Source organism: Podarcis melisellensis (genome assembly GCF_964234715.1).
Source record: "Podarcis melisellensis genome assembly, chromosome: 9".
Taxonomy (NCBI): domain Eukaryota; kingdom Metazoa; phylum Chordata; class Lepidosauria; order Squamata; family Lacertidae; genus Podarcis; species Podarcis melisellensis.
Window position 1 is genome coordinate 23,401,401 of NC_138541.1, and position 18,149 is coordinate 23,419,549.

At 44.1% G+C, this 18,149-nt stretch overlaps 1 protein-coding gene across 2 annotated transcripts; it reads left to right on the top strand.

Moving 5' to 3' along the window:
* Nucleotides 1-869: 869 nt before the first annotated feature.
* CYP2U1 (cytochrome P450 family 2 subfamily U member 1) lies at nucleotides 870-15,910 on the top strand. 2 transcript variants are annotated; one of them, XM_081925079.1, is made up of 6 exons: nucleotides 870-1,688; nucleotides 6,580-7,215; nucleotides 11,494-11,655; nucleotides 12,720-12,887; nucleotides 13,748-13,955; nucleotides 14,317-15,910. In XM_081925079.1, the coding sequence occupies exons 1-5, from the start codon at nucleotides 1,244-1,246 to the stop codon at nucleotides 13,924-13,926; spliced, it is 1,590 nt and encodes a 529-aa protein (XP_081781205.1). In that variant the 5' UTR covers nucleotides 870-1,243; the 3' UTR covers nucleotides 13,927-13,955; nucleotides 14,317-15,910. The 2 variants fall into 2 exon arrangements, with proteins under 2 accessions (XP_081781205.1, XP_081781204.1); XM_081925078.1 differs by having other exon boundaries at nucleotides 13,748-15,910.
* Nucleotides 15,911-18,149: the final 2,239 nt, after the last annotated feature.

The following is an 18,149-nucleotide window of genomic DNA, read 5'->3' on the forward strand; positions in this document are numbered from 1 at the left end:
GGTTTCTAAGGCTGATGATGAGTACGTTGTCAACAGTTTTGGTGACTTGTATTGTTTATTGTCAAGGGCCTTTACAGTTCACATCACATAGTATAAACTATCACAAAATTAAGTGTAGAGCATCCTTATTATCAACAATGTGTTATTGTACATAAGGGAGGGTGTGCTGGTTTGTATATGTTAAATGACAAGAGGAGGGAGTGGCCATGAGGTGGAGTTCAGAAGTTCAGAAGCAGGGCAGGGCGTGGAAAGGAGTTGAAAGGGTGTTTGATAAACTTCAGTTCACTTGCTTTGGGTTTGAAACAGCTGGTTTTAGGTACTACCTGTCAGAAATGGCTTGGTTTCTTTTGAGTAACAATAATAGCTCTGTAACACACAGAGTGGCCCTCTATGCATTGGCTGCAAAATATACCAGGATAACGCATTTAGATAAAATCCCTGTAAATTGTTTTTTACAGGGCTTTACTCTGAAATCAAGCTAGATTTAAGCTTGTTGATGTCTTTGGCATCTTCTCTCTCTTACATCATGGATGTCGGCTTATATTATGAATGCATGTTCTGTATTAGTTCATTAGCCCTATCGCCACAAGTTTAGTCAGCTGAACAATAAACTTATGAACCAGAAACTACTGCAGATGGGTGCAATATGGGAGCATCAAGGGAGGCGTCCTGAATCAACTAATAAAACTCCAATCCCACCCTGAGAGATATAAATACTGTACATAAAAGAACAAGAACAAAACAATGCTTGCAGAATGCACCTGTCCTGCAATAAACACGGGTCTGGAAGATGTCCCCCCTCCTTTTCCGCTTTTCTCTTCGCCTTTGACCCCTTCGCTTTCTCCTCCCTTCCCTCCCTCCCTCCCTGAACTCTGCAGCAGGCCGCTGCAAGTCGCCATCGTCACCCAGCTTTTTGCGGCAATCTTTGCGCTGGGGTCTTGGACAGAGAGAGAGAGAGAGATAGATGGGTTGGGGTGGAGCGCAGCGGAGAGATAAGGCTGGACGGTCAAAGCCAGGGAAGCCCTTTTCCCGGTGACGCAGCGCCTCGGGGGAGTTCTGTCCGGAGCTGGGCGTTCTGATTGCGCCTCCTCTCCCCCGCGGGCGGCCAACCAGAGGCGGAGGAGGAGGCGGCGCCGCGAGGAGGATGTAGCGGGATCCGCGGAGGGAGACTCCAGGGGGCCGCAGAGCGCGCGCAAGGGAGGTTCCGCGTTGCGCACGGCTTCTGTCTGGCGAGCCCGCCCTGATGGAGGATCCCGTTAGCTCGGCGCTGCTGGCGGCCGCCGGGCTGCTGCTGGCGCTGTGGTGGCTGCTGGGCCGCCGCCGCCGGCCGCTGCAGGGGCTCCCGCCGGGTCCCAAGCCGTGGCCTTTGGTGGGCAACTTCGCCTTCGCCTTGCTGCCCAACCCGCTGGTGCGCAAGCGGCTTCTGAACATGGAGCGGCAGAAGCAGCTCCCCAAAGGCGAAGGCGGCGCCGGGAGGGAGCAGCAACCGCTGCAGCAGAACCCCCCGCACCTGCTACTCACCGCCCTGGCCAAGATCTACGGCAGCATCTTCAGCCTCTTCGTGGGCAGCCGGCCGCTCATCATGCTCAGCGACTTCGAGGCCGTGCGGGACGCCCTGGTCAACCAGGCCGAGGTCTTCAGCGACCGGCCCAGCATACCCATAGTGGCCCTCCTCTCCAAGAGGAAAGGTAAGGAAAAAAGGGGGCGGCGTGGGGAAGGGCTCAGATCCGCAATGGGGCAGTTCGGCCGCCCTTCCCCAGGGTCGTGGGTTTGGGGCCCACGAAGAGGCCTGCATTGCAGGGGTTGGAGACCCTTGCAGTCCTTTCTAACTCCCCAATTCTCTGATTCTGTGACTCCTGGCAGCTGCATACATTGGCCCGTGAAGCAGGATGCCAGCGGCCGGGTGAGTGTGGCACCTGTGGCTGGGGTATATAACCTGAATAATAATAAGCACCCAAGAAGGAAGTCCTATTAGCATTATTGAGTGGCAGGTCCAGCTGCAGGCCTCCCTTGGAGTGCCAGGAGGGAGTGAAATACGACTTTGATTGAGGGGCTTGATGAGACTATTTCTTAGGATTAACAGAGTGTTTTGCATATATTGCCATAAGCCAGATGTTCTTGGGCTTCAACTCCCATCACTCACTGCTGGGAGCTGTGTTCTATAACATCTGGAGGGCACCAGGTTGGCAAAGGCTACTTGAAGCAGTGCAGCTAAGCTCCTTGAACATGGTGGGACATTTTTCCTAATATTTCCACTGTCCTGCATGTAATCCTTCCAACAGCTCTGTAAGGTAGGCTAACATTATTGTTGGAGTGTGCTAATGTGGTTTGCCTCAAGACTGTGTTGCGAGGAAAACCAGCAGACTTTCAAGACTGGATTACCACAATGTGCTCTATGTTGGGCTTCTGTCACACTTGATCCAGAAGCTGCAGTTAGTGCAGGATGCGGCAGCTCGATTGCTGACAGGAGTGAGACCTTGTGAGCACATAGCACCTGCACTCAGAGATCTGCACTAGTTGCCGGTATATAAGAATGTTGGAATTGTGTTAATTACTTTGCAGTTATTCAGGGGGCTGTAGAGTTCTAAAGTGGAAGAGACCGAGGAAGCCTCTGTGGATGTACAGAAAATATTCAGCAAAATACAGAACCCTATAGATCTGGTTTTACTCTGGCCATCTGTTGGCGATGCTCAAATAAGTGGGAATTGCCAATTTCACTGGCATCAATCCCTGTAGCACTGGGGTTGCAAACCTTTCTTGGGCCTGTGAGCCCATTTGCACACTGTCATGGGCATCCCACACAAAAAACACACAACCAAGCACACACTGTACCCTATTCTGTTAGTAGTGAATCTTAGAATCCAAGAATTGTCGAGTTAGAAAGGGTCCAATCCCTTGCAATACAGGAATCTCAGCATGCAGTTCCTCATCCAGTTTGAAACCTTACCGGATCCTTCTTAGCTTTGCAAATGTGCTAGCGGTTTTATTGCTGCAGCAATAAAGTTTAACAGGAGATAGCTGAGTACTTAACTTCTCAGATAGTTGGCAGTCCTTTAGTAAGTGTAAGATAAGTTACTTCATAGAGGCCTCTGGTGATGCTGCAGGCTGCATCTTTTCTGCATTAACACATGTAGCTGTTTCCAGCATTTCTTTGCCAGCGACACCTGTGTGTTGAAAGCTGCAGACAGTTGTAGCTGATTGCATATGCAGATTTTCTGTTTCCTTTCAGGTTTCCCATATAACCTGCTGCACAGGGAAACCACAGGCACCTGTTGTTGAATACTGCGGTATAATATGACAGTGGTGAGAGAGATACGTTTGTGAGTTCTATCCCTATTCAGGATTCTTCTTTCTAACAAAGAAACTTTGCTATCTGATGCTGTGTTTGTTTTTGCAGCTTCCCTGTCAGTCTAAAATAGTTGGAGAGGAGCATCAGATAACTAGTTCTCACCAAACAATTCACTTGGACTTGTAAGAAGCGCTGCGGATAAATGTAGTTTCCAAATACACTAACAGGGATTATTGTACAGTCAGCAAACACACACATACACCCCCGCCGTGTAGTCAGGAGTTGCAATTTCGACAGTCTTTGGAAGTTCCCCTCCAAAGTTTCTAGCAGGATGAAAGTAGAGTTTGAAAATATTGAGGCAGTTCTTCAAACGGCTCAGATAAAGAGACAGCTTGCTCCTTGTCTGCATTCTGTTCCTTTATCCCTTGCTTGCCTTCTGTTGCCCATTTTCATAGTTTCTCTGCTAATTTTGCAAAACAATAAACAAACATAAACTCCCCCTAAAGTTCCAGATTAATATTGTGCAACTCTTTTGTATAATCATACATGTCCAAATTTGGTTCTCCTGGGCAAAGAATAACTGTCTTCTGAAACATAGTCAATTCTTGGTTGTGCAAGTCCAAAAAGCAGTAGCTCTGCCTTCTCAGGTAGCCCAACATCTAGCCTGTTAAGCACCATAGCAGCTTTCAGAGATTTGTACAAGGAACAAAGGAATTTAGAGTAGCTCTCAGTAGCTACTTCAAAAAATGATGCTGCAAAACTAACAAGACTAGAAGCATTTGCCTTTTAACATGGGACCCATTCCTCTTGTCACCGAGACATTTATACTAAGGAAGTTTTACACTTAGAGGTTTTTGAGCAGAGGTTGGATCATGGATGCTTTTTAGCTGAGATTCCTAAATTGTACGGGGTTGGACTAGATGACCTTGGGAGCCCCCCTTCCGACTCTACGATTCTATGAAATTGCATAAAAACTGCGGGAGGCAGTGGAAGACAGGAGTGCCTGGCATGCTCTGGTCCATGGGGTCACGAGGAGTCGGACACGACTAAACAACAACAACGTTGCTTTGAAGTAAGCAGAATGTGATTCCAGCATGTGTCTTAAATTAAGGGCCTTATCTCATTAAAAGGCCCCCTTCTCCCATTGCCACCCTGCTCCCTACTGATTGGAGGGATGGTATCGGGAAGGGCTCTGAGGAAGGCAGGTTGATGTGGCAGATGGTATTCCTTCAAAAGTCCACGTCTCAAGCTGTATACAGCTTTGTACTAGGGTTTGTTAAAATGCGTATATCAGTGAAGATAACATACAGAAGTGAATTGTATTTTGTGTATATTATATATTATATTGCATATAAACATAGGTATAACAGGAGAAATTTGTGCTAAAATGCTGGTGTATTTTCATGGGGGCTTTTTAAAAAAAAAAAATTGCAAACTGATGTGGAAATGTGGAGAACTGAATTGAACACTGGAAAAACGTGAAACTGGGAGAAGCTGAAATTGGCAGATTCACCCATACCTAATCATAAGTGATACCTCTTCAGCAGCTTACTGATAAAAGGGTTGGTGTGGTGTAATGGGATCTCTTGTGGCATTTTCAGCTGGAGCAACCAAATTCATACCCTTGCTTGGTCTCAAAGCCAATTGAGCAAGTTGATATCTTGGCAACAGTGCAACTACAGTTTCATCACAAGTATAAATGCCCTTGGGTATACAATAGATGTGAAGATATAGTACCCTGATAACTTGTTATCAAGACTGTGTGTAAATAATACTATTATGCAAGTTTGGACTTGAACATTGGAGCCAGAGTGTCCAACGTTCATGTGTATTCATGCACAGACTACCAAGAGCTTTAGGGTCTTTTGCTAGAGTTAAGGTGTGTGTTTGTCATGAATATCTGTTTACCCTTCACTTTATGCCCACAAGAAGTTCTTGCATAAAAATAAATAAAGATTTATTTTATGGTTTATTACATGAAATGAAAGGGATGGAATATATAAATGCTGCTTGAGACAGAAAAAATGCAATTTTAGCAGGCAGCAAATCCTACAGTTCAATCACATCTGGATCGAAAGAGTGAAAGAACCTCAAAACCTACTGAAAGTGAGTGTGGCAATTTTGCTGCAGAACCCATGCTACTAGCAAGGCAAGAAATGGAAGGGGATACCAGTCCTGTAGTGAAGCATAGCATCAGGCTGGTCCTTGAGAGCATAGAGTGAAAAGGGGTCCATGTTGGAGCTTTGAGAACTAACCAACCATTGAAAATCTAGGGCTTAAGTACTATTTTCAGCCAATGTATTCTAATGGAGAAGGGAAGGGGGTCTTTGAGATGAGCAGTTTTTACAATTCCAAAAACTCTGGTTGTTCTGTTGTCTCTTCCTATAATTTTCTATTTTTTTCTGCTTAATTGAATATAATCCTAGTGAGCAATGACTAAACTGGTTATCCTTATTTGTTTCTTGTCTTAATATTATCTTGTTATTGCCTAGGTGGGAACCATTCTTTAACCAGAGTTGTTGTTTAAATTTTGCTGGTAACTAGATGCAATTAACAACAACAGCAACAACAACGTGGTTATCTTTACACAAAGTATTAGAATCACATAATCATCGCATTGGAAGGTACCCAGACCATCATCTTGTCCATCCTCCTGCTGCACATTGGGGGAAAGATTCCTGTATTGCAGAGGTTTGGACTAGATGACCCTTGTGGTTTCATCCAACTCTGCAATTCTACGATGCTATGATTCAATGAACTTTTTCATAAACCACTCTGAGGTTTTAGGTTTTTTTTATAACCAAGCGGTGTGTAAATATTATGAAATATGAAATAGGTAAAGATAAAGGACCCCTGGATGGTTAAGTCCAGTCAAAGGCAACTATGGACTTGCAGCACTCATCTTGCTTTCAGGCTGAGGGAGCCGGTGTTTGTCCACAGACAGCTTTCCGAGTCATGTGGTCAGCATGACTAAAATGGTTCTGGCACAACGGGACACCATGACAAGTGCCAGAGCGCATAGAAATGCCATTTACCTTTCCTATTTATCTATTTGCACTGGCATGCTTTTGAACTGCTAGGTTGGGAGAAGCTGGGACAGAGCAACAGGACCTCACCCTGTCCAGCGAGGCTGAGTAGTTTAGACCACAGCACCACCCGCGTCCCATGAAATGAAATGAAAACTGGGGCGAGCCCAGGATTTCCTGTCGTTCGAAGTTTCAAGGTATCTTACAAACAAAGCAAAAACTCTGTTCTCGATTCCAATGTTTTCCCCCTTTCTTTTCCTCCAGGTGTGGTTTTTGCCCCTTACGGCCCGGTGTGGAAGAAACAGAGGAAGTTCTCCCATTCAACCCTCCGTCACTTTGGACTAGGAAAGCACAGCTTGGAGCCTAAAATAATCGAAGAATTCAAGTATGTGAAAGCAGAGATCCTGAAGCACGGGGACAAGAAGTTCAACCCCTTCCCCATAATTGGCAACGCCGTGTCGAACGTCATCTGCTCGATGGCCTTTGGCAGGCGCTTTGACTATGACGACGCCAGCCTCAAGACCATGCTGAAGCTCATGTCTCGTGGTCTGGAGCTAAGCCTGAACAGTCACATGATTCTGGTCAACATCTGCCCTTGGCTCTACTACCTCCCAATCTATCCTTTCCGAGTGCTTAGGCAGATTGAGCTGGATATCACGGCCTTCCTGAAGACTATTATCGCACAGCACCGGGAAAGCCTCGATAGCCAGAATCCCCGAGACTTCATCGACATGTACCTCCTTCATGCAGACGAGGAAAGGAAGATAGACAGCGAGAGCAGCTTCACTGAAGACTACCTGTTTTTTATTATTGCGGACCTTTTCATCGCAGGCACAGACACCACATCCAATACCCTTCTCTGGAGTCTGCTTTACATGTCGCTTCACCCACAGGAACAAAGTAAATGTCATCCTTTCTCCAGTGGCTGATTCTTAATTGGGTTTGCTCTTATTATGCAAGCTATCCATTTTTTTGGGGGGGGGGTTCCCACAGCATTGTTGGAAAGCTGGGTGGCCACAGCTGCACACTTCTGATCAAATCTTGCATGGAAAACAATCACCTGCTGCCTCTAACAGGGAACACAGTACTTTGGTGCTGACAGGCTATCCATGGGTACTAGTCAAAATGTCTCTCTAGGCACACACACACACACACACCCCAACACACGGGGCTGCCACCCCTGTTACTCACTCTGCTTGCCAACCACACCTCCTCACCAACCCTTTTGCCAGCTCTCTTCCCCCACGCCTGGGTGACCAAACCCCCCTTGCTTTAGACTTCGCCCACATCCCCTCACAGCTTGCCCCAATCCTTGCTCCCTTTTAAAGGAGGGTGGGAGGCGTTTCAGAGAGTGGTTCAGCAAACTCCTCTCTGAAGTGTTTGTCCCCCTTTGTTTGTTATCCATCTGTGTTTAACAGAGGTTACCTCCCCCCTCCTTCAAACAGCTTGCCTTGGCCAGTGGCCATCTGTGCTGCTCACTCGCCTGCCTGCCTGCTATCCTCTCATGCTACAGTGTAAAGACACCTTTCCATTTTTATCTATCTATCTGCGAGGCAGTATATACCTCTGAATTGTAGTAGTTGATGGAGGGAGCAGTTGTCCTCAGGTCTTCCTTTGGGGCTTCTTCCCATAGGCATCTGGTTGGCCATGCCAGGAGTTGAGCCTACACTTGAGTAGGACCCTGGCAGAGACACATGCCCGACTGGCATGTTCTCTCCCTCCTAGTCGATGGTTCGGGAGCTTCGTAAGCTTTCTTCAGTCCGAACATCACAGCGACCGATGCCAACCAACACCGGCACACTCAGAGATCCGCAGAATTTGCGCATCGTGCGCGTGACAGACCTCAGCAACGCAGCATTTTGGCTAATCTATTTTATTTACATATAAACACACACGGAGCATTGCAACATGGCTCCCTCTCTCTCTAGCATCAGACAGCAAAGAGAAAAAGAACAAAGGACAGTAGTCCCACTTCACGGAGCACAGTAATACAAACATCCTGTCTCCGTCACTTCCCACTCTTTTGGAGTCAAAACATATACCGTCATGTGATAGACAAAAATCCAATGACTGCAATCATAGATCAGGAATTCTAACAGGCCACTGGGGGAATAGGGTCCTGAACTAAATGAAGCTCTGGTTGGATCCATGAGGGCTCTTACTATGTTCTTATAGGAACCCAAAACAGGGTCACTGAAGAAAAAGCAGATAGATATGGGCATGCTTTTGTGAATCCTGAGGTAGAGACAAAAAGCAAACTTCAAAATGACAACGCCCCCACCCACTCACACCTACAGTTCAATGAGTACTGGACATAGAATTATTGAATTGCAGAGTTGGGAGGGACCCCAGTGGTCCTTTAGTTCGACCCATGCAATGCTGGAATTTCAGCCAAAGCATCCATGACAGATGGCCATCCAAACTTGGCTTAAAATCCTCCAAGGAAGGGGAGTCCACCACCTTCTGAGGGAGACCGTTCAGCTCTTCCCACCAGAAAGTTATTCCTAACGTTTAGTGGAATTTCCTTTATTGTAACTTGAATCCATTGGTTTGGGTTATACCCTCCAGAGCAGGAGACAACAAGCTTGCGCCATCCTCCATGTGACAGATATTTGAAGATGGCCATCGTATCTCCTCTCAGTCTCCTCTTTCCCAGGCTTCATTTTAATAAGTTATTATACATACAGAGCCAGATTTTCTTACTACTGGGTTTGTATGTCTCATGGGGCAAAGACCTAGAGTATCCTTGGAGTTGGGTTACATTAACTATTATATTAAATAATAGTTGGGTTATATTAAAAGTGTAAAGTTGGTTTTAATGGGTTACCTAATGTTTTTAATATATTCCAGCTTTTATTCATTCTCTTTCCACCCCATAGCCATTTCGATTTCTAAATCACATAGCTGTGATGGGCAGCTAAAATCAGTCAATTTTACTGCTTGGCGTACATTTAATGCTTTCTGTTTCCCAAAAGTTGATTCTCTTAGTTTCTTCCAGAAAACAGACAGCTGCGTTTTGAATGTTTGTTAGATGCGTAGTGGCATGAATGTCAAAAGATGATGGTGTGATGACAGTCTGTGGTACACAAAGCTCTCTGAAAGATGTTAACATGACCTTCACTGTAAAGACCTTTTCTGTTGTTGTTGTTTAGTCGTTTAGTCATGTCCGACTCTTCGTGACCCCATGGACCAGAGCACGCCAGGCACTTCTGTCTTCCACTGTCTCCCGCAGTTTGGTCAGACTCATGTTTGTAGCTTTGAGAACACTGTCCAACCATCTTGTCCTCTGTCGTCCCCTTCTCCTTGTGCCCTCAATCTTTCCCAACATCAGGCTCTTTTCCAGGGAGTCTTCTCTTCTCATGAGGTGGCCAAAGTATTGGAGCCTCAGCTTCACAATCTGTCCTTCCAGTGAGCACTCAGGGCTAATTTCCTTAAGAATGGATGCGTTTGATCTTCTTGCAGTCCATGGGACTCTCAAGAGTCTCCTCCAGCACCATAATTCAAAAGCATCCAATTCTTCGGTGATCAGCCTTCTTTATGGTCTAGCTCTCACTTCCATACATCACTACTGGGAAAACCATGGCTTTAACTATACGGACCTTTGTTGGCAAGGTGATGTCTCTGCTTTTTAAGATGCTGTCTAAGTTTACCATCGCCTTTCTCCCAAGCAGCAGGCATCTTTTAATTTTGTGACTGCTGTCACCATCTGCAGTGATCATGGAGCCCAAGAAAGTAAAATCTCTCACTGCCTCCATTTCTTCCCCTTCTATTTGCCAGGAGGTGATAGGACCAGTGGCCATGATCTTCGTTTTTTTGATGTTGAGCTTCAGACCATATTTTGCGCTCTCCTCTTTCACCCTCATTAAAAGGTTCTTTAATTCCCCCTCACTTTCTGCCATCAAGGTTGTGTCATCTGCATATCTGAGGTTGTTGATATTTCTTCCGGCGATCTTAATTCCAGCTTGGGATTCATCCAGCCCAGCCTTTCGCATAATGAATTCTGCATATAAGTTAAATAAGCAGGGAGACAGTATACAGCCTTGCCGTACTCCTTTCCTAATTTTGAACCAATCAGTTGTTCCATATCCAGTTCTAACTGTAGCTTCTTGTCCCACATAGAGATTTCTCAGGAGACAGATGAGGTGATCAGGCACTCCCATTTCTTTAAGTACTTGCCATAGTTTGCTGTGGTCGACACAGTCAAAGGCTTTTGCATAGTCAATGAAGCAAAAGTAGATGTCTTTCTGGAACTCTCTAGCTTTCTCCATAATCCAGCGCATGTTTGCAAATCCTTTTCTAATCTTATCTAATTCACATCGAGTTCCATTTATTTACCGTGGCTAAAGTCGCTTCCAGACAATCTGTTTATTGAGCATCCATCCTGTTTAGCGTGGGCAAAGTTTGGGGGGATGTTAGGTGACATTGGCTACTTATTGAACATTTGTTTTGCTCTACATGCAGAATAGCTGACCTCATGTCAAGCAATTTCCATCCCATACTTTCCAGTGAATTTCCCCATCACTTTCCTTATTGCAAAAAGCCTGATTGTATGTGTGCAAGAGCCCAGCAAACTTTTACTGCACAACCTAGTATTATATGATTAAATCCCACCTGAAAATAGGAAAAATCTGGAAGTGCCCTTAAGTCAAGTATTTTTAGGATCACAGCAGTAATACTTCTGATTGTAGACACTGGAGGGCAGTGTTTGACATGCAGTTGGTGTTTAATTTGTTAAAAGAGAGTGGTCTGAGTGTAATCTCTCTCTTCTTCTTTTTGCAGCCTTGCTTGCTAATCCCAGACGTGCATGATGCCATCATAGAAACCTAATGTAAAGTAAATAAATTGCATAAAGCCCATTTAGCTAGGGTTGCCTAATTTGAAAAGCAAAAAGGAGGCGACTCTCATTTTAAATACCCCTACATATGTAGGCTATAGAAGCTGTGATATATTGCTGAGAGGGGCAGGAGAAGAGAAGAGGAAAGCCTTCATCCACCAGCTATGTCTATGTCTCATCCAGAAAGTATAGCCAAAGACATTTTGGCAAATTTAACAAAATCCACCTAGACAGAAATTTTACCCCTGAAAAAGAGGACATGTCCTGGAAAAAGAGGACACGTGGCAACCCTAATTTAGCCATTTAGACCCAGTGCTCATCTTACTGTCTCTTGTTTTGCACAGAAAAGGTCCAGGAAGAAATTGAGTTGGTCATTGGGCGCAATAGGCCTCCAACTCTTGCGGACAAGGCACGTATGCCCTTCACAGAAGCAACCATCATGGAAGTTCAAAGGATGACGGTGGTTGTACCTCTTTCAATTCCTCGAATGGCCTCAGAAACTACAGGTAAGCATTTTTGATGGGCTCCTGCTCTCACGTTTTGGTATGAGTTCACTTAGCCAAAAGCTGATTTTCACATTGGAGAGAAATAAGGAAGGCTGAAATTTGAACAAGCTTTCTTATACTAGGTCTATCCTATCAGGTCTTTTGGTCTATCCTAGATTGGCAGCAGCTTTCCAGGGTTGCCAGGGACAGGAGAGTCTGGAGATTTACAGGCAAATTGCCCATTATCACATATTTATCTGCCTTATAGAGCAATACCGGAGCTGAAGTGAGAGTGGACTGTGGTCACGCTTAGGAGAGCCAATGTGGTGTAGTGGTTAAGATCGGTAGTACCGTAATCTGGGGAACCGGGTTCGCGTCTCCGCTCCTCCACATGCAGCTGCTGGGTGACCTTGGGCAAGTCACACTTCTTTGAAGTCTCTCAGCCCCACTCACCTCACAGAATGTTTGTTGTGGGGGAGGAAGGGAAAGGAGAATGTTAGCCGCTTTGAGACTCCTTCGGGTAGTGATAAAGCGGAATATCAAATCCAAAGTCTTCTTAAGTGCTTGAACTGTTGTGCACCTCCAGGCATTGCACATGTAGTAGATACTTCATTAATGAGCTGCTTTTGCGACTAGTCAAGTCACCCAGGGCTGATTTTCAGCTGCTGTAAACTGCAGCTTGGACTTTGCAGTGTTGCTTCACGGGGTGTGCTTCTCCTTTAGGTCAGCTGGTATCTGTTAGCAGCTGACAAACCTAAAGCAAGCAACCCCTGTGTTTACAAAGTGCTCTGATAACAAAGGGGCTGTGTTTTTGGTAAGCTTTTCATTTTCTGTGCCCTTGGTGAGGGTTTTATTTGCCCCTTCCCGCTCCTAGAGAAGTCCACAATACCATTTTAATGGCACATAGAAATACACAAGCGTGCATTCTCTTAGTCACGAAGCAACACTTTCCTACAAACCAACCCAACCCAAACACAAGCATTTTATGTTCCTTTGATTAATATGTCTGTGTGTAAAATCTTTCCGTAAGGGTAATGCCATTTATTAATTTGTGTATATGTCGTGTATGTTGTTGTTGTTTTAAGTGCTCCAGGGCTACACTATTCCAAAGGGCAGTATAATCATTCCAAACTTGTGGTCCGTGCACCGAGATCCCAACATATGGGAGAATCCGGATGATTTCCACCCAGCAAGGTTTCTGGATGAAAATGGCCAGCTCATCAAAAAAGAAACATTTATTCCTTTTGGAATTGGTAATTCAACTCTGTTTGGTGTGTGTAGGGAGGGGTGGGGGTGCAGATTGTGGGGACACCATCTCTTGATAGTAGGACATCTTTAAAGCAGTGTACATTAAGTATTGTATGTTCCTCATTTATGAAGGCCAGGAAAAAGCTTGCTGGTCTCTCTCCTATTTATTTTTAATTTATTTTATTAGGGTTTATATACTGCCCTTCATCATAAGATCTCAGAGCGGTTCACAGTCTATTATAGTCTATTACAGGGGAGAACAGGCTTCAGGCTTTGTTTTACTAAAACTCCAAGGTTTAAAGTGGTTCAAAAGTTAAAGAACAGGATTTACCTCTGAGCACATTCTAATTCTAGGAATTTGCTTTCAGTACCAGAACTGAATGGAGCTCATAGTCATTCCACACAATAGTCTGCCCCTCCTTCTGCTTTCTTCATTGCAGCAGCCTAATTTAGTTGGGAAGTTATTTTTTGTTGCGGTTGTTGCTATTGTTGGAAACCCTTTCCAGTCAAATCACCCAGAGATCAACAGGGAGATTCTGAGCTACCTTCTGCCCATCTCTGGTCTATTAAGTTATATGAAACAGTCTTCTATGGGACAGGATCCAGCAAAACCAGTTTAGTCTGATAGTGAATAAAGAGGATTATTTTATACCATTTCTTTTCAGGGGTCTTTGTGCTTAATAAATTTGGAACGGCCTTAATGGATTTATAAAAGCCTGGTTATCATAGTTTACGTCCTGGACCTCGTAGCATTTCTTTCTTTCATTTTTAAAAAAATGGATTCCCACAGAGATTATTAATATTTATTTAAACTGTGAAGTTCCCCACCTTTCATCTCTCTCACCCACTTTGCTTTCCTTTTCAGGAAAACGTGTGTGCATGGGAGAACAACTTGCCAAGATGGAGCTGTTCTTGATGTTTGTGAGCCTCCTGCAAAATTTCACATTTCAGTTTCCCGAAGACATGGAGAAGCCATCGATGGCAGGAAGATTTGGCCTGACTTTAGCTCCACTTCCATTCAACATCATTGCCTTAAAGAGATGAAGGAACCTCAGACAGGAACACTGCATGAAGTTTGTATTACTCTTACGAAAATTCAGGGCTATATATGAAATGCACTTCAGTAACAAAATCGCCAACCCTGAGCAGGGATCGGAAACCTGCAGCCCACAGGGTACCCACAGGCTCATAAAGCACTTTCCCCTTAGCCTGTGGGCTTTTCCATTAAATGTGTTGAAACTTTTTGAATGCGGAAAAGGAATAAAAGTTTCTAGTCTTCGAAGATGCCGGATGACAAGTGACAACTGGTGCAGAGACTGTTAATGGAAGTGTCAGGCATTGAGTGGCTTTTTATATTCGCTTAGAAATGAAGGAGGAAAAACATAAAAATTCAGTTTTACATACAACAACAGTGAGTATCTCTCTGTTATACAGGAGTCGTGACATCCTTTAAAATGGACACATTGAAGGTACAGAGAGATGTATAATAAAAATAGGATTTGCTGTGGTTTTTGCTCCTGTGGGGTGAGTCTGACTTCTATCCGCCTTCACTGTGAAAAGAGCAGCCTTACACACCCCTGATTCAAGTCTTCAGGGTTGCCCTTCCCTCATGTTTCAGACTGACTGACTGACTGCTTTTCTTTCTTTTAACTTTCAAAGCATTGAGTGTGCATTTGTTCCATTAAATGTGCATTTCGTCCCCTTTAATACTAAAAACATAGAAGCATTTCTGAAGTGTTGAAAACTCTAGCGGAGGTGGGTTAGTGATGTCACCATTCCAGACAATCAGTGCTGTGCACAGATGGTTTCTAAAAACATCTAGTCCAGCATCCTGTTCTCACAGAGGTCAACCAGATGTCTGTAGGAAACCAGCAAGCAGGATTTCAGCAGAAGAAATCTCACCTCTCCTGTAGTTTCCAGCAACTGGTATTCAGAAGCACTGCTGCCTTCAACCATACAGAATCTCTTTCCTCTTCGTCCAAGGAGGGAGAAGATCACTTCCACAGGAGGCTCACAGCTCAAATTATATATACACCTGTAGGTACACAAGGTTTGTCTCTTGGTACCTCTGTTTATTCCTGCTAATGGGGATATGAAGGCACAAACGGTAATGCATGGATACACACACAACAGGAACATTTTGTGTGTGTGGTTAGCATGAATTTAGGCAATTGCATCCCTTCACTGTGCTATCTGTGTGCATCTGAAATACGGTAATTTTAAATAAGGGCAATCTAGGAAGATGGCTGGCACATAACAGTTGCCCCAGACACATGCATGTATGATAATAATACATGCATATCCTGGGAGGTAAAGCCATACTGCCAAAGCCTTGGGCTGGCCTTTTTGGCAGAGGATAAGCTGCTTTGATATAATCATGGAGTTCATTTCCAATTCATTTCCAGGAAGTAGTGACTTGAGACAAACGGGGTAGGAGCTTATGAATCAACACTGTGCAGGTATGAGCTACAGAAAGCCTGCAGTGCAGAGAAACCTTTAGGAAAGGTGACTTGGACTCCTTGGGCCATTCTTATTTAACTGGAAACTTCAATGGAAAAACTAAAATTGCACTGCTAATTTTCAGCTGACTACTGTTAAACAGCCAGAGTGTGGCAGGGGTGACATGGCTGGCAATGCAACTGATTCTTTGTATGGCATGTAAGCCCTCTTGTAATAAGGCAGCCTTTTTAATGAAGCACTTTATAATTTTGTCAGGATCCAAAGATCTGTATTTCTATATTTTAGTAGTTAAGAGCCTCATGAATGATAATATATATTACATGGATTGCCTATATCTTGCTGATGTTTACCTTGCTTGCTTTATTTCTTCCCTTTCCCCCATGAAAAACAAAACAAAATGAATGCCTTGTTTAGAATTTTAGTATGGAATATATAATTGCTGTTAGAAACTAGCATTTGAGATCATTGCTGACTATTTTTAAAAGGTGCCTATCTTTCTAAATACAACCTGAGATCTGTTTCTCAGTATGAATCTTTGTCTAAATAAACCTTTTTATTTTAAAAGCAATACTGCCTGGAAGCTTTTTAAACAGATATTTTGAGCATCTATTTCTTATCGGTCCCTCAAATAGATATTTCGAGTGAGTACTGTAAGTGTATGTAGCCAAAACAATACTATCACTGCACATAAGGGGAGTTATCAGAAGGCTTAGAGAAACCCTGAGATTTGCAGATACACCAAAAACAGAGGGGGGACTCTGTTTTTGAAACTGGTGAGGAGTGAATATGCTTGTTTGCAGAAGGACTGGAATGGTGATGTGGAAAGGTTGCTAGGGATCTCTTAACAAAAAGTCCTGTTCCAATTATTATTTCTAGGAAACCACAAACAAAGTGGTTTACAAAGTGCTACAAAACAGATATGCCTTCAAATTATTTCTAAATCAACCATATAATTTTAAATGTATGCTAATGAGCTGCTGAGCTGGATTGGCTGTTGCTGTAGTGACTGGCTGGAAAAGTTGCACCCTAGCATAGGAACACAGGAAGTTGTCTTGTACCAACTTCTGCTCCATCTAGCTCAGTATTGTCTACACTGGTGGGCAGCAGCTCTCCAGAGGGTCTCTCCCGACTCTTCTAGGAGATCCTAGGGACTGAAACTGGGACTTTATGCACTCAAAGCGGATGCTCTAATACTGAGCTGTGACTCTTCCCATAATTTAGGGTACTTCACATGACAGTTAAGTCCCAAATGTCATAGCACACTTGCTTAGCAGCTGGGATATTGGGGTGAATGGCAGGTAATAAATTGTAATAATAATAGACAACTGGACCATCTGGCAGTGTTTAATGCAAGTGGGCACACACACACACAGACAATGTGTGCCGGGAATAATAATAATGTGTGCTGCCCTGTTTTCAAGAGGAATCCCGTTGGATGTTGTAGGAAACAAGAACGCTGGCCTGGATATAGCTTGGATGTGATCTAGAAAAACCCTTTATGTTCTTGCTGCAATTTCTTAATTGCTGTACTTTTAAAAGTGTATAAAATATTTCAGTTGACTGATGGCTATGTCCTGAACATCTCAGCCTGATTTACTTAGAATCAAAGCAACCTTTGATTGCACTGTAACTTTTAAGTGTGCACTCCTATGATCTAGATGTAATCCTCTTGCTGGAAATGGCATCCTTGTGCAATATTCATCTTTGAACTGCCCTGGAATTCATCATGTTCTTGTTAATTTTATGCCAATTACAAATAGTGCTGTCCTTTGGCTTATGATGCTGTTATATATCTCTCCTTCCTTTGAAAGTTCTCTTCCCACCCCCAAAAAAACCACTATAACTTTGTAGAGTCAATTCTGCAAAGGTATAGTTTGCAAACGTTTAGCACAATCTGTAATGTGGGTGAAGGAGATAATTTCTCAATACCCCTTGTTTCTGCAAATGTTACTCAGGCACACCGCAAAACTCCAGTATACACTCTCATCCATAAGAAACTAAACTCTTCTGTAGAAGTGCGGAGCACATGGCAATAAACCAACAGCCAGAGGATTGGATTTCTGCAGCTAGTACTAACTATGGTACTGCCAGAATGTGGAAGCTAGACTGGTGACTTGGAGTGGCCGCTGAGACCATATAACACCCATCCTGAAAGACCTACATTGGCTCCCAGCACGTTTCTGAGCACAATTCAAAGTGTTGCTGCTGTCCTTTAAAGCCCTAAACAGCCTTGGCCCGATACACCTGAAGGAGCATCTCCACCCCCATCATTCAGCCTGGACACCGAGGTCCAGGTCTGAGGCCCTTCTGGCAGTTCCCTCACTGTGAGAAGTGAGGTTACAGGGAACCAGGCAGAGGGCCTTCTCGGTAGTGGCACCCGCCCTGTGGAACATCCTCCCATCAGATGTCAAGGAAATAAGTAACTATCTGAGTTTTAGAAGACAGCTGAAGGCAGCCCTGCTTAGGGAAATTTTTTAATGTTTGAAGTTTTATTAAGTTTTTAATCTGTTGAAAGCCGCCCAGAGAAACCCAGCCAGATGGGCGGGGTAGAAATAATAAATTATTATTATTATTATTATTATTATTATTTGGTAGGTCTTTTTAGATGGCAAACAGTCATTACTTGCCTTCACTTTTTTAAAGGAAACAATAGTTTTGTGGCTCCAGATGTCCTTGTGGCGTAAGCTAGAGCCCATTTTATCTTCTGCTTAATGGCGCAGCAAGTTCTAAAGTTTGCAGCGACAGACTTGCAGGGCGACCTCACGAACTCCATTTCTGGTTAGCAAATGCGTCTGACTTAACAAGCG

Bases quoted from the DNA above. Each gene is read 5' to 3' on its own strand.
- CYP2U1 (XM_081925078.1), top strand. From the start codon at position 1,244: ATGGAGGATCCCGTTAGCTCGGCGCTGCTGGCGGCCGCCGGGCTGCTG. The intron at 1,689-6,579 runs GTAAGGAAAAAA...CTTTTCCTCCAG, and splicing joins CCTCCTCTCCAAGAGGAAAG to GTGTGGTTTTTGCCCCTTAC. The intron at 7,216-11,493 runs GTAAATGTCATC...TGTTTTGCACAG, and splicing joins GCTTCACCCACAGGAACAAA to AAAAGGTCCAGGAAGAAATT.